General features: G+C 44.6%; 3 protein-coding genes across 4 annotated transcripts; 2 read left to right on the forward strand and 1 right to left on the reverse strand.

The window, feature by feature from the left end:
• The first annotated feature begins 9,219 nt into the window (after window positions 1–9,219).
• LOC102700604 (40S ribosomal protein S19) lies at window positions 9,220–10,968 on the forward strand. Its single transcript, XM_006650142.2, has 4 exons — window positions 9,220–9,384; window positions 10,192–10,282; window positions 10,382–10,565; window positions 10,659–10,968. The coding sequence occupies exons 1-4, from the start codon at window positions 9,295–9,297 to the stop codon at window positions 10,729–10,731; spliced, it is 438 nt and encodes a 145-aa protein (XP_006650205.1). The 5' UTR covers window positions 9,220–9,294; the 3' UTR covers window positions 10,732–10,968.
• Window positions 10,969–13,910: 2,942 nt separating this feature from the next.
• LOC102700878 (RAP domain-containing protein, chloroplastic) lies at window positions 13,911–17,462 on the forward strand. Its single transcript, XM_006650143.3, has 4 exons — window positions 13,911–15,764; window positions 15,901–15,983; window positions 16,338–16,563; window positions 17,014–17,462. Exons 1-3 carry the CDS (start codon window positions 13,976–13,978, stop codon window positions 16,407–16,409), a joined length of 1,944 nt encoding a protein of 647 aa, XP_006650206.2. The 5' UTR covers window positions 13,911–13,975; the 3' UTR covers window positions 16,410–16,563; window positions 17,014–17,462.
• A 1,672-nt stretch (window positions 17,463–19,134) lies between these two features.
• LOC102722758 (probable uridine nucleosidase 2) lies at window positions 19,135–22,091 on the reverse strand. Of its 2 annotated transcripts, none has more exons than XM_015834759.2 (9): window positions 21,940–22,091; window positions 21,709–21,824; window positions 21,552–21,611; window positions 20,946–21,131; window positions 20,749–20,853; window positions 20,540–20,636; window positions 20,117–20,224; window positions 19,819–19,954; window positions 19,135–19,438 (listed from the first exon to the last, which is right to left on the reverse strand). In XM_015834759.2, exons 1-9 carry the CDS (start codon window positions 22,013–22,015, stop codon window positions 19,327–19,329), a joined length of 996 nt encoding a protein of 331 aa, XP_015690245.1. In that variant the 5' UTR covers window positions 22,016–22,091; the 3' UTR covers window positions 19,135–19,326. The 2 variants fall into 2 exon arrangements, with proteins under 2 accessions (XP_015690245.1, XP_015690244.1); XM_015834758.2 differs by having other exon boundaries at window positions 20,740–20,853.
• Window positions 22,092–22,188: the final 97 nt, after the last annotated feature.

Genomic DNA, 22,188 nt, shown 5'->3' on the forward strand with positions numbered 1-22,188 from the left:
GGCAGCCAGCAATGGGGTTTTGCCGGGAGGGGGAGGAGGAGGAGTACATGGAGAGGTTTTTGGTGCGCTGTGGGTAGAGCTGGCATTACGGTAACGGGGTATTTATCCACCGGTTTTCGTTCCCCCATAATTAATAAGTCCATGCAGCTGCTCGCGTCTGTTGCCACTCTGACGCGCGGTCGGCGAGGCGTCGCGCGGACCGCGAGAGTCACGCGGATGACTGAGGTTTTGTTGCGTTTTCTTTTTTTTTTCCAACTAAATTACAAAAATGCTAGCCAACGTGTATTTTTAAAGTACGTTTTATATATCGTCTTCTTCCTCCGAGAGACATGATAAGGTTATATTTATAATATTTTTAAACAAAATTCTAATTCTATAAATATTTTTAACAACAACATAAAAATAAAAAAAAATTGGAATCCCGTCCTCGAAATCGAAGAGGCGGATAGAGATGGCATTATGGCAACGGGGATACACTCCCTTCTTCCCTTAATATTTAACGTCATTTATTTTTTTATACACGTTTGATTATTCATCTTATTTAACTTTTTAAAATATATAAAATTATATATATGCATAAAAGTTATTTATGAAATGATATGAAAATAATTAATAATTATGTAAAATTTCTGAATAAGACGATCAAACATGTATAAAAAATCAATGACATCAAATATTTGGAGATGGAGAGAGTATATACCCACTGTTCTTTTGTTGTCCCGTATTGAAATATCCATAATAACTAAAAATTTCGATTGCCGTACAAATACTCATCAGCAGTTATAAGATTTTTCTCATGCCCATATCATTAGCTTACAGTATTTATAATATTACACGATAATAAGACATATCATTAGCTTATAGTATTTATGATATTACACGATAATAAGATGATTATGACAACTAACTATAAATTATGTTAGATAATGATAATTTTATCAGAAGAAAGTGAACAAATCATACAATTATTATTCAAATCAAGAAATTAGATAATAATTTCATACCTACTTATCCAACGGGTAAGTATTTTGCTCATAAATAAACCCTTGAGTATAAGAATTAGATCATACATTCATACTACATAACTTCTACTACAGAACTTCTAGAAGAGTTAAAAAGCACATCAGGTTTCAAGTTGTGGGGCTCATTGACATCTCTGGAGGGAGCAGTGCATCTCTCTTTTAGGGTCATCGTCTCATGGATTGGTTTGTTTAAAAGAAAAGGTGAAACAATATTTTTATAAATAAAATTGTTATATATTTATTTATAGCGATTTAAAAACCAAAGCTAAAATAAACCACGATAACTGCTAGGCACCTCTCTCGGCGCTGGTTACCACTCCGACGCGTGGTCAGCGAGGCGTTGCGCGGACCACGGGGAGTCATGCGGATGACTAAGTTTTTTTTCGCGTTTGTTTCCGTTTGCCAGCTAAATTGCAAAAATAACCGCTAGGCACTCACCGTGGCCGTATCTTTATCTGCTACGTCAGCTAATGCCAGTCTCAATACATGTTTATGGGGATGGGGTGTCATGCATATTAAGAGCAGGTACAATAGTAGGATATAAGTCAGCTATAAATATATTTTGCAAGATAAGAGAGGAGCAAGAGCGGATTTGGCATGGGGAGCCCCGCGCCCCAGTTTAAGCCATTAGAGCCCCCACGAAACCCCCCTAAAATTTATGGCAAAGATCAATAGAAAGGGGGGCTAAAACTCTATCTAACTCGTTCAGACCCCCTAATGTCGCTGGCTAGATCCGTCACTGGAGAGGAGAGAAAAGAGCAGCTGGCTACAGATTTGTAGTAGCTGCAGCACAGGCTCAAAGACATAATGTGTGTATGATAAGTGAGACATGTTAGTATATGTTTTGTAGGCAACTATTGTATGAATTGACTATTAGATTGACTATAAATAAATTAGAGCTAGTAGTTATCTATACTATTGAACTTGCTCTAAATAGAGTATCATATCACCAAATGAGAGAGTTTCATTAGATGAGAGAGAAGTTTTATCCTTATGGCTCAGTTATCTAGCTTACCGTCTTGGTAACTATGTCATGAAAGTATGTATTGAGACTGGCCTAAGAGCAGGTACAATAGCAGGCTATAAGGTAGCTACAAACATATTTTAAAAAGATAAGAGAGTAGAGAGAAGAGTAGTGAGCTACTAATTTGTAGCCAGCTGCAGCACGGCTCCAAGACACAATGTGTGAATGACAGGTAGCACATGATAGTATATGTTTTGTAGGTAGCTATTGTATGAATTGGCTATTAGATTGACTATAGATGAATTGAAGCTATTAGTTAACTATACTATTGAACTCCTCGGGCCGACGAGCTTCTCCTTCGTCCACTCCCAAAACTCTACGCAAGAAGAAAGGAGGGGGCCATACTCGGAGCTCCTCGTTGTGAGATGTGACAAGATAAACACAGCCACACCATGATGTATTACCTTGATAGTGTTTTTCGCAATATTACCTTTTTAGCTGTTCACGACGCAATAACATTGTCTCACCACGCAAGGCTAAATAGTTTGGTTTGAAAATAATTTTTGGAACCACTTATTTTAAAAAATTGAAAAATGATGCTAGAAACAAAAGAAAAATCTCAAACGACCCCATGGATTTTGCGTTGGTGCGAGAATCCAATAGGCGCAAAAAGAAGCAAGCCAGTCGGCAGTCGCAACAACCTTGATAATTCCAGCGTGGCAACAATGGGGCTTTGTAGAGACGATCGATGGTTTTGCTGCTGCTCCTGCTCCGTACACCTCCGGTCTCGTAAATACTTTATTTTTCATTCACATCCATTTTTTATATAAGATCAAAAGGTAAATTATGGTTGAGCCATGTCTTTGGAATGTTTTCGTTTTACCCTTGTTTCAATTTCTAATATTGATTTTACCCTTTTTTTTAGGCTTTCGTATTTGCCCCTGCTTTACAAAACCGGACAAACAAAGTGAATGCTCCTTCTTTTAGATGAAAATACTAACGGTGTTAGGGTTTAGGTTAAAAGACTATTTTATCCTCTTTCCAGAATTTCATTGTTAACCCCTTTTTTTGCATTTGTGTTGTTGCCCTCCGTTTTAACTCATAGTGATATATACACAACCACAAAAGAAATATTACTGTTAAATTCATCTTCACTTCAACGGAATACCATTTTTTTTAAAAAAATAACAAAGCTTTATCAGATATTGGATGCCACGCCCAGAAATTTACACCAATTTCTGAACAATAGCATGCATTGAATCTCGGTCTAGGAATTCAGCCCGAATACACACTATGACAAATTAATACACAGTTTCATGACTTTAAAACATATAAAAATAATTATCTATTGAAATGCAGTGGAAAAAGAAACAAACTAAAACTCAACTAATCTTCAGCTTCAACTGGCAATGACAGTCCCACACCACAGACATTTTTTATGGCGGACTAAACCTCACTTCAACATTGGGAACAACCTTCTTCGGACACAGACTCTGGCACTTGCTCTGGTGGGGAAAAATTAAGCAAGACTGAGTATAAACCACTGTATTCAACAAGTAATACCCAAGAGAGGAAAATAATGAATGCAAATGGATAACAAGGATAGGTTAAGGTTAAATTGCACAAAAAACTACAGTAATTTAGCAAAACAGTAGATAAAATAGACTAAATAAAAAGTGAAGTAAAATACATGAAAATAACCATTTATTTCATAACCATTTACTGTTCAACGTTACACCACATTGCAACAGGCTCAAACCACTGTCCAACGTTATACCACACTGCAACAGGGTCAACCTTCTGTCCAACGTTAAACCACGTTGCGACATACCCAAACCACTGCCAACGTTACACCACATTGCACAGGGTCAAACCAGTTCCAAATTAATCAAGTTATTAATGGTTCAACTAATCCCAGTGAATCTGTAAGTTCGCCCAATAACTGCTGGCATGATTATTCCAATAGTTTTACTCTGTAGAGATGCACAACTTTACCCATAAGACATGGCTCCCAAGCATGTTACCATGCCCTAACGTATCACCACGATACCTCAGTACGGAAACCATGATAAGACCTTCCACCTAACCCTCCCTAGACAATCGCACCACACTTCAGGTTTTGCCATCTCCTTTACACCAAGTCGGATAGCCACCTCTTGTGCATAGGTGAATCCGGAAGCAGCATAGGACCATCATCACACCACGACTCCCATCCATACTCTATCACGTCCACCCTTGCCTAGGTACGTCGAATAGGGACAAGCTAGACTACGAGTCTCACCGTTATCCACTCTGGCTTGTGGTTAGTTTATGTAAGACTTCTAGAGTTTCCTGAGAACTGGTCCTTAATTGTCACGGGCACAACTCTCAAAACCATGCACCCACAACCTACCATAAGCAATATTTTAGTTATCATTAACCATCACCGGGTAATTCATTATGATCACAACCATTAAAGGTTTATAGCGGTCTAACAGATAATTAAATAATAGTAGGTGAGCTAGTTGAACTAAGCATGACTAAGCATAGCCTAAGCCAATTTCTAGTCAAATTAACCCTGGGATAACAATAATAATGAGTGGGAACTAACGAATACAAAGGTAATTGCCCAATAGATAAATAAAATAAATAGATTTACATAAAACAATGCATGTTTAACTGTAAAGCAGGGAATTTTATAAACATAGGTTCATTATGATCAAAGAAGGGTGCCACTTGCCTTGCTTAGACCCACGAGTAACTTTGGCGATGACTTCGAGAACGAATGACGCTTCGACGGGGTCAAAACCTACAACAAACAAGGAAAAACAAGCAAAAACAGACTATAAAACTACTGAAACAGAGAACGAAACTATTTTTAATGGATTCTTGGCATTTTTCCAGATTTAATGAAACTTGAATGGACTAAAACAGAGACTAGATGAATTAGTTATGGATTTTAGAAGATTAACTGTGTTTTTAAACTAAACAGAAAACCTTAATGGATTTATTGCGCAAGAGAGGAGAGAGGAAATGCTGACATCCGGGGTCCACTTGGCAATGACTTGAGGGGAGAGAGGGGACAGCCTCAGACAGCATGGGCCCGAGGGGAGGAGAGAAAGGAGGAGTGGCGGGCGGCTGCCAGGTGGGGCCACGGGGAGGCGAGAGAGAGGGAGACCGACAGGTGGGTCCCGCCAGTCAGAGAGAGGAAGCAGAGAGGGAGGGAGATGGGATGCGGCGTTTGGCTGGGGAGGCGGTGACGGCGCATCGCGGTGACAGGCGACGGTGACGACCGGTGACGACGAAAGGGAGTGGCGCACAGTGAGGGCCGGCGGTGGGAACAACGACGGCCGGGGCGGCGACGACTGAACGCTACGCATGGCGGTGACGGCCAGCGACGCGTGCACGGAGGAGGATGAGGGGGATGTAGCGAGGCGGCGACGCGGGAAGGCGAGGGCGGTAAAACGACGGCGTGGCGGCAACGACGTCGGGCGGTGACCAGGCGCCGGCGGCGCGCGGCCCCTGGCGCCTGCCGACGGCACGCGGAGCCCGGCGACGGCAAAGAGGAAAGAGAGGGGTAGAGAGGAGAGGAGTTGCTCACCGGCGGCGGCAAAGGTGGGGGGCGCGTCGGTGAGGCGGTGGCACACGCGGCGACGGACGGCGGTGAGCGAGAGCGGCGGTGGCACATGAGATCGATCGGCGGCGTCGAAACTTGGGCGCGGCGGCGGCACGGCGGAGTCGAGCTGGGTCGGCGCGGCGAGGTGGCGATGCCGACCGACGGTGGCGGCATCCGGTGGAGGGTGTTGAACGACGGCCGGCGATAGCTACCGCTACCGAGGAGGTGGCGTGATGAGGACAGTGCTCGGCCGCGACGAGCGGTGGAGGAGCTCGGCGGCGGCGCGAGGAGATCGCGAGAGAGGAGCGAAGGGAAGCGACGACGCCAGGTGGTGGGGATTTATCGGTGGCGGCCGACGCGTAGGGTGGGGAGGTGGTTAGTGCGCGTGGGGCAGACATGGCGCGATGAAAGCGGGAGGCGCGAGAGCATCGAGATCGGCAGGGACCGTTGCGAGCGAAGGCGCGACCGGGGGATGCGGAGCGGCTATTGTGCGTGGGTGGAGGTGACGTGGCGGCGGCGTGGCGCAACGAGGCGGCAAGGCGATTGGGACGCGACAGCGGCGCGGTGACACCTTGGCGCGGCCACAGCGACACGGCGGTGACGCGAGGTAGTGGTGCAAGCAGAGGCGAAGCATGGCGCGACGCGGTGGGCAGGCGTGCGGACGCGAGGGCGCGGCACGTCCAGGACGGCAGAGCGGGGCGGCGCAACGGGCGTGACCAGCAGAGGCACGAAGCGGTAGGAGGAGGACGACGGGCACGCGGCGGCACAGTGCGTAACAGCGCAACGGCGCAACGGCGTGGCGGGCTCAGTGCGATGCGGCGCTGGCTCGGCGCTGCGAAGCGACGCAGACGCGCCACAAGCACGACAATGCAGGGGGAACGATGGCCACGGCGCGCGAGCGTGGGGCGGCACGGCAAGAGGACATGGTGGCAGGCCAATGGGACGGGCGCGGCTAGCGGCGCGTGACGTGGTGGTGACGGCCACGGCGAGGCGGAACGGCGAGACGAAGACGGGGAGGATGCGAAGGGCGGTGGCCGAGCGGCACACGACCACGGCGGCGACGATGCCGACGCGCGGCGCGAACAGGGGAGGGAGACGCCTCCGATAGGTGGGCCCCACCTGCCGGCGGCCGAGAGAGGGGGAGGTCAGGTAGACTCCGGGGCGAGCAGGCGTTTGGGCTGCAGCCTGTTCGGCCCCGGCGGGAAAATTAGAGAGGAAGGGGCAAGCTGGGCCGGGAAAAGGACTGGGCCAACCCAGAGAGGGAGGAAAGGAGGGCATGGGAGGAGACAGGCTGGAGCAGAGGGACTAGGCTGGCTGGCTGGGCCGGCGGCCTGCTGGTCGGGAGGAGAGGGAAAATGAGGAGTGGGCTAAGGAAGGTGGTGGAGACTTTGAGCGCGGGTTGGGCCGCGGCTCGGGAAATTTGCAAACATCACAGTATTCGCATAATAGAACCAAATCGTGCACAAATCAAAGATTCGTACGGCGAATCAGAACTGGAACGCGAACCTATGAACTGTTAGCGGAACAGCGACGGGATTTAACGACCCGTTAAATCGAGATTTAACGATTCGCTAAACTGAAACTAAACAACTTTAGCGTAAAATCAATGTACACGTACGAAATTGGACTCCGCACTGTAGATGATCTCATGCTAGCTAATAGATTAGAAAATCTAAGCAATTACACAGTAGATCAAAAATAGATTGATTCGCATGAGTAAAACATACGCGAACCTAAGATTTGGTGGAGAGATCAGCGACGGATTGCTGCTGTTCTGCGCTGTTCGGCTAGGAAACCTAAACAATTAAACGGTAGATGAATTTAGATTGATTCGCACGAATAAAATATATGCGAACCTGAGATTCGGAGGAGAAAACTAGCCGGCGACATGCTACGAACAGGGAGCAGCAGGGACGCAGGGGAGACAACGCCAGCAGGGACGCAGGGGAGACAACGCCAGCGAAGCAGAGCGACGGCGTGGGTGCAACATGGCTAAAAAGGGGGAAAAGTGGGGGCTTGGGGGTCTATTTATAGGAGAGAGCTAGAGATAAATCTAGGAATTCATCTTCTATTAAAAAGGAAAAAGATAAAATTTCAAAGGGATAAGAAATTGAGTCCTAATAGATTAGGAATTGATTTTACCGTGAGAGAGGTGGAGATCGTACTAGGTGGAGGGGGAGAGAGGAGGTGTGACAGGGGGAGGAGGAGTTCGGCCAGGGAGAAAAGAAAAATAAAAAGGAAAAGAGAAAAGAAAAGGGAAAAAAGAAGAAAGAAATGAGGGAAAAGAAAAGAAAAAGAAATTGTCTCTAATTTTACTGAGCTCCCGGGGCGGGGTAGGCTCCCTCCTACTGCTGCCGCCGCCGGTAGGTTGGAAGGGAGGAAGAGGCTTAGGGGTAGAATGGTCACTTTTAATATCAGTTTTCATTTAAAACAGTCTAATATGTGAATTTTGGTGTTTTGGCATGATTGTCATGTTTACTGGTGGTATTTTGGAGAGTGACCATTTTACTAATGGCGTTACGAAGAGTGCCCATTTACTTTACTGGTGGTATTTTGGCCATTAACCCGAGCAAGTACGGCGACTCCGGAAGCGAGATACGATGGAGGCGGCCACAGCCGGAGCGACTGGGCAAGGGGATGGGAAGGGAGCAAAGGTGGTCGGCGAGGTGGCGGCGTTGGCGTTAGCGCCGCCGCCGAAGGCGACCTAGCCATCGGTGCCGCCGCGAGCCCCTCCCCTGCCCAGTCCTCGTCGTCCCAGCCGGTGCCGGCGCTGCAAGATCCTCCCGGCCGTCGCCGATGCGTGAGCGCTCGCCGTCGACACCACGACCACCTCCCACCCGCCGCCGATGCGGGAGCCCCTCCTGGCCGCCGCCGACGCGTGAGCCCCTCCCGGCAGCACCCGACGCCGCGCGCGCCTGCCGCCGACGCCGCGACCGCCTCCCGCCGACGCCGCGATCGCCCCCCCGCCCGTCGCAGACGCGCAAGCCCCTCCCGGCTACCGCCGATGCCGCGAACGCCTGTTGCCGACGCCGCGACCGCCTCGTAGCCCTGAAATTTTGCAAAATGCCACTTCAGCTGTTCCTCTTTCTCTCTAGTTGTGCCAGGGGCAAAATTGTCCTTTAGAATTTCAGAAATTAATTCTTTTATTTGTTTTTACTGATTACATCTCACAACTAACGGTCCTAACTTCCATAAAAAAAGGACATAGTTCATTTGGTTAAAAAAGTAAGGGTAATTACGAAAACCTAAAAAGGGTAAAATCAATATTATAGTCTGAAAGAAGAGTAAGAACGTTGTCCCTTTATTTTGTTGACGCTGGATAAAATGAAGGGCAAATGTCTTATGATTAGAGAAAATGTAAAGAGCAATTGCATTGTGACTAAAGATGACGTGTTTCTGTTTTTTCCCCTCTAGAAATTAATAAATCCCCCTTATATATGGGCCGTAAAGTACATAATCTCAAGGAATCAATCAGGGCCCAACTCGGCCTACTTACACCCCCTCTAGCCCAACCAACCCATCCGCGAACCCTAACTCCGCCCGCTAAGCGCATCTCGGCCGTCCATCCACCATCGGACGGCCCGCAACCAAGCCCCCCGCTGCTATAAAGCCACTCCCACCCGCTCCTCCGCAAAACCCTAGCCCTCAGCAGCCGCGCAACTCGCTCCCCCCTTTCCTCTCGTCCCCACGACGGCGGCTGCGGCGGCGGCAGGATGGCGGATTCGACGGCGAGGACGGTGAAGGACGTGAACCCTCACGAGTTCGTCAAGGCCTACTCCGCCCACCTCAAGCGCTCCGGCAAGGTAACGGCCGCTCCCCGCCTCCACCCCTCCCTCCTTACTTCGTTCCACGCGTATCCAACTCTGCTAGGGGACCGGTTCTTGGTGGATCATGGGTGTGGTCGCACCTATTGGTGGATTTGGTGCTGATAAGCGTGTGCGGATGCAACCAGTTTGCCTGTGCGAAGTGCGGTTTAGGAGCAACCATTCGACCTATTCGTTCCATGATGCGGGCTTCTTAGTGTAGCTTTGTCTGGAGATGCGCCTAGTAATTTGCAGGAGGAACGACGTTACCACTTACCACCTGTTTCATTTACTGTTCAAGTCTTTGTTTTCCTGCACTGTGTAGATTTTGATGATTAGGCTATGTGGATGAGACTAGAATGAGATCTCGGCTCTGATTTGAAATCGTAGTCAGTTGTGAGCAGTTTCGTTGTGGTTCTATACAACCCTATTTTCACGATCTGTTGAGTTGATCTTCATGTTGCTTGTGGTAAATATGTGGTTTATTTTAGGTTAAGCATTCCTAAAAATGTTGCAAGTTAGTCATTATATGCTCATAATTTGCGCTGGTCACGAATTGCTGGAGTTATTTGTTATGTTTAGTTTTATGTCAATTGTAATCTTGTATCACAATGTAGGGTTTCAGTAAGTGCTTTTGATAGACAACTAAAACCAGACCAGGATTAGTGCTTGGTGTCACTATCCAATTGCATAGGACAACTTGGATTGGACAATATATGTTCCTTGTCCATTGACATTCACTGAAGCCTTTATATGTTACTGTCTGCGTGCATTGTTCTTAGTTTGACAATTAAAATTCTATTTTAGATGGAGCTCCCTGAGTGGGTTGACATCGTGAAGACTGCGAGGTTCAAGGAGCTCCCTCCTTATGATCCGGACTGGTACTACACAAGGGCTGGTGAGTACCCTTATTTTACACCATTCGTGTTCATCAAATTGAATGCCTGACTATTAGCACTGTTGATGTAACTATGACCTTTTGGCTTGTGTTCTATAGCCTCGATGGCAAGGAAGATCTACCTGAGGCAGGGTATTGGTGTGGGTGGCTTCCAGAAGATATACGGTGGCCGCCAGAGGAATGGCGCACGCCCGCCGCACTTCTGCAAGAGCAGTGGCGCTATTTCACGCAACATCCTGCAGCAGCTGAAGAATATGGGCATCATTGATGTTGACCCCAAGGGGTAATAACAAGTCCTCTTGCTTTTTTCCTAGGCATATCTCATGTTATAATGATGATTGTGCGCTAATTTTTGTCTTGTGCTTATCAACTGCAGTGGAAGGCTCATCACCTCCCAGGGAAGGCGCGATCTTGACCAAGTCGCTGGACGAGTTGCTGTTGCCCCCTGAACAGATCAATGGATCTTTTACCCTTACTGCCTGTCATGTTTGGTGGTTGAGTTGGCTACAGTTTATTTGCAGTTTTGTATTAGAACATGCTCAATCTTTGTTGGCTCTGAGAATTGAAAGTTGATGCATCTAGTTGTGATACTGCGCTATGTTTTTTATGAACTCCTAATGCACTGTCTCACTAGTCCTGGTAAAAAATGTCTATGGATTATGCCTGCGATGCCAGTTTTTTTTCTAGCGCCTGAATCACTGAAATGAAAACGTGACGTGTCATTTTTCAGTTCCAACCGGCAAAGGTTACGATCAATAGAACTTATAACAAATGGGCGGGGTTCGTAAACCTTGGGAGATGTTCTTTACCTCTGTGGAACTAATGGAATTTGGTTGTGCACAATCCTAGTAATTTTTGCATGGCGAAAAACACTAACAATCAACTCCAAACATAAGCTTGTTATCGGAGGAGGAATGACACAGGAAAAGAACGAACGCTGTTACCTATTTGCTTATGTTTACCTAAAATTTAAATTTTTATGTTTATAATCTAAAATTTAAATTTTTAGCCTTAAATTTTAAATTTAGAGTTGATGGTTAGTGTTTTTAGCTAAAGTTTATTTTTTAAGTTTTAGCTTTTTTATAGCTAAGAATATATATATATAATTTTTATTCATAATTTTTTTATATAAATACGTTGTGAGACAGGCAGATAATCATCATCTCAGAAGAAAATATAAAGCCCCCATGGTCTAATGTGTAGGACATATATCTTACCTTTGTATAGAGTCAAGACTCTATCTATTTTTAAATAACTATACTATAAGAAAACTTTTTTGTTTTTCTTCATGATTCAAATGAAAAATCTTTATCAATGATTTCTCGTCTACTACTTCACTAACAATGAGTAGACGTGCTAAATTTATGCTTATTTTGGAAGGGAAAACCATTCTAAATTATTTATAAATAGCTTACTTCAAAAGGAGTTCAACGAGTCTTAGGCTGCGTTCGTGGGAGCGGGATAAGTTAGGGTACGTTTGGTTCATGGTCATTATGACCATCCATGTTTTGAGATATGGTAATTCATTTTTTTTGGTTAAAGAGATAAGAAGGAGATATGTTGAATCAGTTTTTTGTTTGGTACGATGGATAGTTGTTATAGTTACCTTTGGTGACAATACCCAAAACAAACAACATTTCTCTCTTCAAAGCAATCTGACTTTATCGATTCTAATAGCAATTCTAATAGCATGCAACGAAAAGAGATCAAAATGAAGTAAAAAAAATCATACAGTACATGAAAGGAAAAAAAGAAAGAAAAAAGAAAAAAGCACATCAGCACCGAGTCATCGTCATCGTCGTAGATCCATCGTCGTCGACCCATCACCGGCACCGCTCCCTGGTCGCCGTCCCTGCTCGACGCCGCTCGCCGACAACGGTCCCGCGCCGGCTCTCGCGTTGGCCGCCACCCCCGCGCCGAGCGCCGCCCCAGCTTGCTCGACGACGGTCGCGGCTCCCGCGCCGGCCGTCGCCCCACCTCGCTCGACGCCAGCCGCCGCTCCTGCTCCCGCGCCTGCGCTGCCCCTGGTCGCTCGACGTCGTTCGCCACCCCAGCTCGAGCGCGGCCGCGGCTCCCGCGCCGGCCGCCGCGCCCGCTCCCCCACCGGCCGCCGCCCTTGCTCCCGCGCCGGTTGCCGCCTCTGCTTTCTTGCTTTGTCCGGTCTCGCACGGGAGAGTGACGCGAAGGAGGCCTATGCTCGCTTAGTCCGGGCGGGCGGCTGTAACTCTCCATCCAGCATTAATATTCTCTAATGTGCTATTATATCCTTCTATCGTCTAATAACCAAATATATCTAAAAATCGGGTGGCCAAAGCATATCCATTCATATCCTGTCATCCAAACACACCCTTAACTTACACCGATACGAAAAACATACTAATAGTTTAGTACATGTTTAATTAATTATTAATTATTAAAAAAATATAAAATAGATTAATATGATTTTTTAAAACAACTTTTCTATAGAAAATTTTTTATAAAAAATACTCCGTTTAGCAGTTCGAGAAGCGTACACGTGAAAAATGAGACCGATAGGGTAAGAATGTGGCCTTACTCCACCTTGTTCAATGAGTATTACCTTTGTTTTTGTTTTAGGTTATAACATCTTTTTATTTTTAATAAATTCATGTGGATAGTGATGAATCTGCTTGTGCTTTTCACCGGAGAAACTAAAATTAATCTATACATAGAATTTTTTTTTAAAAAAAACTTGACTCCATTCGAAAGAAGTTTTCAGCTTTTTCCCTCTTGAATTACTTTCATTTTTGTCAGTCGTCCCTTGCTCAAAATTCATTCAACTTCTACGTATATCAAAATCCATCCGGAGATGCAAAAATCCACATGAGATCTTGCATTCCGACCGATGATGCAGAAAAAAAAAAGATGAGAAATGGAAGCCCTTTAAGATTTTATTTTCTACAAGTGAAGATATATGTTCCACAATTATTTTTTATAATTTGATATAACATTATTAATATTTTTCAATGGATGGGCCTACCGAGAACATAAATGATCATACACATAATAAATATCCTGCCATATTGGTTATATTTATGTTACAACACGTACGTGTGTTACCCATATATTGTAAGTATAAAATTTATTCATTTATTTATATCATAAATCCAAAAGAAAAAGGGAAAGTGATTACTCGGAGGTCTAAGGTCTCCATGTCGGTCATTCTCTGCCTACTCCACCACCGACTCACTCTATCGCTCACTTGTAGCTTGTTGCCATCCTAGGTTGCTAGCAGTTAGGTTCGCTGGCGTTGAAATTGGTGACAGTGATATAAGAGACAAGTGTAGTATTTTTTTTGTTAAGTCTAACCCCAACTTGCATGTCATAATTAATGAAGCTAGAGGCGCCGCGCGGAAGCCACATATTCTCGCTAGGTCACAATGGTCTCCCCGTTGTAACAAGCCTCTAGGATGGGCTAAGGATAGTATTAGATAGTATCAATCGATATTATCAAGTTTATAATACTCACATGTTTCCATTATTAAAATAAACAAAATCTGATTTTCAAATTTTCCTATTCCATTGAACATAACAGGAGAAAAATGTCTCGAAAAATTTACCATCACACCCCATTATTTCCCTTTGTGAACGACCCCTTATCTATCGAAGGAAGGCCAGAATTTGTGTTATCCCCTATCCACCGTCGCGGTGGTCGCCGCCGGCGAAGGAGGAGCAATGGAAGTCGCTCTCCTCCTCCCTCCTCCTGCTCCTCCCCTCGCCCGAGGCGGGGGTGGCGTCGGCGTCGCCAACATCGCCTCCTCCGTCTTCAGGCTCCCTGCTGCTGCTGTTGCTGCTTTACGGAAGCCCAGCAGGCTCGGGCCCCTCGCGTGCCGTTGCCGCGCCACGCCGCAGTGGCAGCTCGACTTCTTGGGAGCGGAGGCGGAGGCCGGGGGCGGGACGGATGCGGAGGCGGACCTCGACCTCGCTCTCCCCGCCGAGAGCAATGATTGGTGCGTCCGCGCGCGCCGCTCCGCTCTACGCTCCATCGAGGCGCGGGGCCTCTCGCCCTCGCTCCAGAAGATGGTGGCCTCGCCCAAGAAGAAGAAGAAGAACAAGGCGAAGAAGAAAGCCAGCAAGAACGAGAAAAGTAACAAGCAGCAGAAGGCCGCCGAGCTCAAGCCTCCTCGCGACGTTGACGAGGAGGACGAGGACGAGGAGGAAGCCGATGATCTGGAGTCTCTTCTGGCTGCGGGGGGTGAACTGGATGACCTCGAGCTCAGGGTCGCGCAGTTCGCAGACGGCATGTTCGACGAAAAGCGCCAGAGGAACAGGGAGCAGTTTATCCAGACGCTCTCCGGCTTCTCAGCTGCCGGCGCCGGGCCGTCCAACAGGACCAAGGAGGTGTCCCTGAACAGGTCCATCGTCGAGGCTCGCACCGCCGAGGAGGTGCTCGTGCTCACCGCGGAGGTGGTCGCAGCTGTAGCCAAAGGCCTCAGCCCCTCCCCGCTCACGCCGCTCAACATCGCCACCGCGCTCCACCGCATCGCCAAGAACATGGAGACCGTGTCCATGACACAGACGCACCGGCTCGCCTTTGCACGCAACAGGGACATGTCCATGCTCGTGGGGCTGGCAATGGTGGCCCTGCCAGAATGCTCACCGCAGGGTGTTTCCAACATCTCCTGGGCCTTGTCCAAGATTGGGGGTGACCTGCTCTACTTCCCGGAGATGGATAGGATTGCCCAAGTGGCTATCACCAAGGTCGACAACTTCAATGCACAGAATGTTGCTAATATAGCTGGATCATTTGCTTCCATGCGCCACTCAGCACCGGACCTTTTCTCGGCATTGACCCAGAGAGCAACAGAACTAGTGTACACCTTCAAGGAGCAGGAGCTTGCTCAGTTCTTGTGGGGATGTGCTTCTCTTAATGAGTGTCCCTATCCTCTTCTTGATGTACTTGATACTGCTGGCCAGGATGCTCCTGGTTTCGATTGCTATTTGTGTGATATAGTGCCTGGCATGCGGCAGAGCATGGCTGGAGAAGCTTCTAGCCTGAAAAACAGTAGCAATGGCTATGCTCTGAACTTTACCCGAGAACAGATTGGAAATATTGCTTGGTCCTATGCTGTTTTAGGCCAAATGGACCGTCAGTTCTTCTCAGTTATCTGGAAAACTCTAAGTCAAATTGAAGAGCAGAAAATCTCAGATCAGTATAGAGAAGATATGGTGTTTGTTTCACAAGTTTATCTTGCGAATCAGTCTTTGAAGCTTGAATACCCGCATCTTGATATGTGCTTACGAGGTGATCTTGAAGAGAAATTAACAAAAGCTGGAAGGAGCAAACGGTTCAATCAGAAGATAACCTCCTCGTTTCAAAAGGAGGTTGGGCGTCTCTTACGTAGTACAGGGCATGAATGGATTAGAGAGTATACAGTTGATGGCTACACTGTTGATGCGGTGTTGATTGATGAGAAGCTGGCATTTGAGATAGACGGGCCATCACATTTTTCAAGAAATTTAGGTACAACTTGCTCCATTTTGTTACATTTAATCCTTATGTGCCATTTGTTGTATATCCATACAATAACATTTTTTCTTTGTTATCCTTCTGAAGTGGCAAAGGAGAAACTAATGTTACATTTGTTCTTAATTTTCAGGTACACCATTAGGCCATACAGCATTTAAACAACGCTATATTACTGCTGCTGGATGGCACCTAGTTTCTTTATCTCATCAAGAGGTTAGTCAGAGTTGGGAAATGAGGACTAGTAATTATTGATCTAAATTTACTCTATAGTTTGGCGGTGATTTTACTATACAGTCTTATGAAAGTACCATATGCAATCATCTAGAGACTAGAATCTACCACTAAAAATCATCAACATATGCTCATTTGCTGGAGAACACCATGCATTTGTTTCTATACTTGTACTGCTATCTGTTTAAAACTGTCTCTGTGCTCTTATCTGTTTAAAGGGACATATTTGTGTTGCATTATGCTGTAGTAGGTGTTAGTGGATTTTATGGGTCCCTTGAGTAGATGATGTTTATTATTGTTGTATGACATATCTTCTGTTTTACACAACAATTGCAGTGGGAGAAGCTCGAAGGTGAATTTGAGCAATTGGAGTATTTGAGGCGGCTTTTAGGTTTTGATGCAGAATAAGGCCCATGACACAATATTTTAGCGCAAACAACACCATTCTTGACTCTCCAGAAGGCCAATACAACCTGTGGAGTTGTGGTAGTTATGCATAAGATGGTATTGGCAACTTTAAAAGCACATGAGCAGAGTCCTGGCGCTTCTTTGCCCTTTGCAGGTGAAGCGATACTTTTCATTTGTAAGCTACCTTAGAAGTATTACTCTTGAAATCTTCATTAACTGAAGGGCCAGATGATAGGCTGTATTGTAGCCTTAACCTTAATGACAAGGTTTAAAGGGGAGGGGGGCATTAGGTTCTGCACCTTACTTATATTGATGATTTGGTGCTAATTTTGTTTTTGTCAATGGTGAGTTTTTTGTGCCAGATCAAACATCTGTTACCATAAAATGACCATACTTCAGTCTAGGTTAAATGGTCACGAAACATTAGGTTTTGCTTTAGAAGTATCGTCATTGCAGTCAACTTTTTGATTGATGCTTACGAAACATTTAAGTAAATGGTCACGCTGAACTGGTTGTGCCTTCATATATCTTACAGATTGAGTAGGCAACCATAGTTCTAGGTTAAATGGTTAATCTAATTTATGATTTATATTAATTGTTTCAGGTATACCGCACCAGCGAAATTTTCTTGTGAACACTGCAGTAAAGAGTATAATGATGGACACAATTGGTAGCTGCTACAACTTGTGGATAGAAAAGCCTAGAAGTTTCAACTGGAGTTGCAGTTGATGATATACTGTGTTAAATGACTTTGTGTTTTGGAGGCACATAACGATTTAGTTTGTGTTTATGCTGTCTATGGAATAATGTTTCATTCTATTAATATGCTGTAACATAGGAATAAGTTCGATTAAATTATGCCACTATTAACTTTTGCATAACAATGCTTTTGCTGCCATTTTACTCATAAAATGACATTGTAGAAACAAAGCATGTTCATGCTCGAGTCTTCTGTTATAGAGTTGCAGTTCGTCAGAATTTGTAGGGTCGTACCTCAGGCGTACAGTTTCATGCCATATTGCCATGGAAGATGAAATGACAAAATAAATTGACTCTTGTCTTGTATGTAGATGTTGCTTCATACTATTTTTGCTTTGTCTTGTGTATAAATGTTGTCATTTTTGTTAGAATTTCTTATAACTATTCAGTTGATATTTGAGGAGTGAGAGGATACAACGAGTGCGCTTGTACTCTCGAGTTGTAAAAATCCAACTCATCATTCATCATTCGATATGTGAAGCAAGTCGTGTTATGCTGGATGGACATCATCCTGATCATCCCAAGTATGTGGAATGGAGCACTGCTATTAAGTTCATTGATTTTTTTCTGCTATCTAAAACTCATTGGGGTGGGGACTTGCTCCCTTGCTTAATATGAACTGTTAAAAGGGGCATGTTCGTGCTGCTTTATGCTGTGAACTTGAGTGTTAGTGAATGGGTCCCTTGAATTGATGAAGGATGCTTTTTTTCAAATGATGTATCTTATTTTTTACGTTTGGCACGAAAATTGCAGTAGGAGGAGCTCAAAGCCTCAAAGGTGTATTTTCGACTTTGATGCAGAATAATTGCAATAGACAATTTTGGTAGTATGAATTCTGGCCATATCCATATCAACATGAAGCATGCCTAACTTCACATGGCTTTTACGGAGTTTAGAAGATAGGCCCAAAATTAAGCTGTCGGGTCTACCGTGCAACTTCAAATGATTTATTGTTGAAGAGGAATGTGATTCTGACAAGAATATAGCTTCCTGATTGATTGTTTTCAGAAATAGTTATGCCGGAAAGCCGGAAAGGTATGTGAAATAGTTATGATGAGGAATTTAAATTGTGAAATACTGATCCCGATCATCTGCAGTAATGCAGAGAGGGGCTGTTTGGACAGTAATTGGGAGTTTGCAGTAGTACAGCAGTAGAATGTTGTGTCAACACTGATGCAGTTACTGGTTCAGAAACTGTAGTGCCTTCTGTGGGAGGAGTTTTACTGTGGCATCCATCTTACTAGTAATCAGTAAATCAGTCTTAGGGCCTATTTGGAAAGATTTAGATTCTGAAAAGTAGTTGTTTGATAGCCAGCTTCTGAGAATCTAAAAAAACTCCTAAACCTAGCTTCTGGATTCTTTAGTTTATTTTCTATAAGTTATGGGTCGTGGGACAAGTTCTGGCAGAAATAAGCTGCAGCTGAGAGAAGCTCCCCCAAACATGCCGGTAGATTTGACGGTGGATAGAATGGGCTAATTAATGTCCGCAAATGTACACCTCTGCATTAGTACATTCCAACACAGATGATCCATACGTGAAATACAGTAGTTCTGAACTTGTGATCACAGTTAGCAACTACGCTCAGTATCAGTAGCGCATTGAAAATTGAGATGGACTATGAACTGCTGAATCAGTTATACGTAATATTAAATTAACTTGGTATGTACTAGTCAGAATGAGGATATGCAACACTGTTTCTTCTTTAAGAGTATCCCATCAGCTCATCCATTCTATCTTTTATTCTAGAAATAGAGTACGAAGAGTAAAAGTTTATCCATTCTATCCTCCATTCTAGAAATAGAGTATGAAGAGTAAAAGTTTAGCTCCAGCAGAACATCTATCTCATCATCTATTTTTGGATGTCATCCATATTAGGAGAGAGAAACTCTATATTTAGATGTTCTCTCTCCAATCCTCCAAATAAATATAGAGAATGATATATAGATGATCTGCTGGAGTATAAAGAGATATAAAGAATAAAAGTGTTTTAGATGATCATCCAAATGAAAATATAGATGACCAAATTTAGATGAGCTGTTGAGGATGCTCTAGTACTGCAAAGGTTCAACCAGACAAAGTGAAGAACCACATTATCCCAACAGGTAGCAGGAGCATTGCGGCAGCATAGTGTTTTCGTTGACTTCTTGCTTGCTGCTACTAATCATCCGTCGTAAGCCTCTGCATGATCAGCTCCACAACGGCAGGAGCATCAACGGTCACAGCAACCTTCACGGTCGGCTTACCACTCCACGGCGTTATCTCACCATACCTGCAGCGTCTGAGTCAGTCATAGGTGATTGTTTGGCGACATATTTGTAACCGAAAAATAATTTATGAATAAAACTTTTATATACGTATTCTTAATGATCTAAAAGATAAGAATGGAAAATAAAACTTTGGCGAAGAAACCCTAAAATCAACTCCAAATTTAAGATTGAAAATTCAAATTTTAGCTTATAAATATAAGCAGAAGTGAAAAGATGGGGGTATCAATATAAATATGGTACAATGAAACAAGACTCAGATTGTTACAACAGCTAGATGTCTAGAGCTAATCACATTTTGCAGTGGATATATTGACAGTTTGGCACTAAGATTATTCATATAGACTTTAGACAAGAACTGCAGCAACAACGGTAGATACCTAACCTTTTCTTGGTATTGTCAAAAACTGTGAGACCCTTTGTGATGCCAACCGTTTGCACTCTCACGACACCTTCTGTGTAAGTCATCAACGATGGATCTACTGCAGCAAGAAGTGCTGTTGGATCATGGAGATACACTCCTGAAATTTTCAACATATAATTTCTGTCACTACTCACTAATATCTGTTTAGGACAATTGTTCAGTGTTTGATCTATCCCCTCTTCAAGTAACTATACAGATTGCCGTGCAGCCTTTTTTTTTTTTTTCTCAACGACTTACTTGAGAAATGATAGGTACTGACCTTTTGTAAAGTAAGCATCCCTGTGATAATCATAATAAAGACCCAATATCTTGCTCAAGTACCGGGCATATTTGCTATCAGACTGTTCAAGCTTTTCCCTGTCAGCATCTGCAGCGATGAGGTAAGTTCTTGTGCTGTACTAAAGTACCAATGCATGCAACTTCTAACTAGCCTGTAGAATCAAGCTGACATGGTATTTATCCATGCAAATGATACTACCAAGCAATAATTACAATGTTGCTGCTACACAAGAAAACTGTTCACTGCCGAAATATAAGCAGTTAGCTTGCATGCTTACTGTTGCTAATAACAGCATCGAACTATTGATCTGTCCCGTGAAATAGCAAGGTATTGGAAATAAAGAAGTTAGAAGAAAATGAAAGTCATAGTCATAGATCTAAATGCAAGCAGACCAGAAATTACCAGAAAGAACTACTTGGTGTGTTATATTTATTCCCACGGCCAAAATATCAGCACCGGAGGTGAAAACTGTATCAGCTGCGTCAGGGTCACCAAATATCTGTTCATATAAACATATTCCATCAGGTAGGCAAGACCATGAATTCTTAAAATAGTAACGTTACAAGAAAGGAATAGAAAATGTTTCATAGAAAGAATAGAACCTCCCTCACATTTGCCTCAGCTGCAGGGTTGACATTTCCATTAACTGAATATGCACCACCAAGGATCACAATCTGCCCTATCTTCTTTGGGAAAGAAGGATCAAGTTCGATAGCCTAGGAAATGAGACATGTAAATAGTTTACACTGTTTTTCTTAAAATAAATAAAAGGTGTACAAGCACCTATATAGAGGAAAGAAAAGCATACCAAAGCAAGGTTAGTAAGTGGACCAAGGGCAACCACAGTAACTTGTCCAGGGTACAAATTTGCCTGCTCGACAAGAAAGGCGGCCGCCGATTGATCTACAGGCCTCCCAGCTGGTGGTGGGAAGTTCTGATTCCCCAGGCCATCCGAACCATGAACAAAGCTCGCAATCCGTAGCTTGGTGGCTTTCTTTGTGACACGGGATAAGGAAATTAAATAAGAGATGACTTGCTAGCTACTACTAGGATGCAGCAGACAAACTAAACTGAATTGTACTATTACTACTAGTTAATTAAATTTACACACCCCTCCGCTAAGGTACATATGTACTACTCGCTCCGTTTTATAATGTAAGACTTTCTAGTCTTGCCTAGCTCCATATGGATGATAATGAATCTAGACACATATATAAACACATATATAAATTGTATACATTCATCAATGAATAAATTTAGGTAAGACTAGAAAGTCTTATAATATGAAACAGAGGTAGTAGTTATTAGTTATTCCTAATGACTTCAATTTCATATTGCGTTGCAAAATAGTATATACAGTTCCTCGAGATTATAGATAGCTGCAGAAAGAATAGCCAGATTGTAATTGTGAGACCTTGACTGTGACATGGGATCCCTCCGCGACGGGGATGTCAGTCCTCCCAACAGCCTCCAGCTGAAATTTAGTAGTAGTATATCAGATCAAATGGAATCAATACGAGTTTAATTAGATGATGATGATGCAGAAACGAGTGGGGATGGGATCTCGGAACCAGGTGGAGGGCATTGCGGGTGGCGAGGGTGGTGTAGACGTTGCCGAAGATGGTGGTGAGGCCCAGCAGCTCCAGCTCCGGCGACCTCAGCGCCACGAAGATGGCCATGGCGTCATCTGTGCGCGCGCACGCGTGCGCCGTCAGCCACTCAAAAGGTCGGTAGAGCGAGCGGAATTAAACAAGAGCGCAAAGAAGAGATGAGGAGGAGGAGGAGGAGGAGGAGGGGCGGACCGATTCCCGGGTCGGTGTCGATGACGAGCTTCTTCCTCATCTGGTGTTCTTCCTCCGGCGCCCGTGCGGTGGCCATGGATGGTGGGTGGGTATCAGGGACAGCGGAGGGGAGGGACGACGCCAACACCGGTGGATCGGATCCGACCTCTCACTCTTTCTTGCTTATTACTATTATATGTCCGTGTTCGTCCGAGAGCAGTAAGTAACTTTGATCTGACCCGACACGAAAAACGTAATAATAAATTAGTA

The sequence above is a fragment of the Oryza brachyantha genome, chromosome 3, assembly GCF_000231095.2.
Source record: "Oryza brachyantha chromosome 3, ObraRS2, whole genome shotgun sequence".
Classification (NCBI taxonomy): domain Eukaryota; kingdom Viridiplantae; phylum Streptophyta; class Magnoliopsida; order Poales; family Poaceae; genus Oryza; species Oryza brachyantha.

Coding starts and splice junctions, on each gene's coding strand:
- LOC102700604 (XM_006650142.2), top strand. CDS start 9,295: ATGGCGGATTCGACGGCGAGGACGGTGAAGGACGTGAACCCTCACGAG. Junction 10,283..10,381: donor CTGGTACTACACAAGGGCTG/GTGAGTACCCTT, acceptor TGTGTTCTATAG/CCTCGATGGCAAGGAAGATC. Junction 10,566..10,658: donor ATTGATGTTGACCCCAAGGG/GTAATAACAAGT, acceptor TATCAACTGCAG/TGGAAGGCTCATCACCTCCC.
- LOC102700878 (XM_006650143.3), top strand. CDS start 13,976: ATGGAAGTCGCTCTCCTCCTCCCTCCTCCTGCTCCTCCCCTCGCCCGA. Junction 15,765..15,900: donor ACATTTTTCAAGAAATTTAG/GTACAACTTGCT, acceptor CTTAATTTTCAG/GTACACCATTAGGCCATACA. Junction 15,984..16,337: donor TTTCTTTATCTCATCAAGAG/GTTAGTCAGAGT, acceptor CAACAATTGCAG/TGGGAGAAGCTCGAAGGTGA.
- LOC102722758 (XM_015834758.2), bottom strand. CDS start 22,015: ATGGCCACCGCACGGGCGCCGGAGGAAGAACACCAGATGAGGAAGAAG. Junction 21,132..21,551: donor GATCCCATGTCACAGTCAAG/GTCTCACAATTA, acceptor CGTGTCACAAAG/AAAGCCACCAAGCTACGGAT. Junction 20,225..20,539: donor ACACCAAGTAGTTCTTTCTG/GTAATTTCTGGT, acceptor TCATCGCTGCAG/ATGCTGACAGGGAAAAGCTT.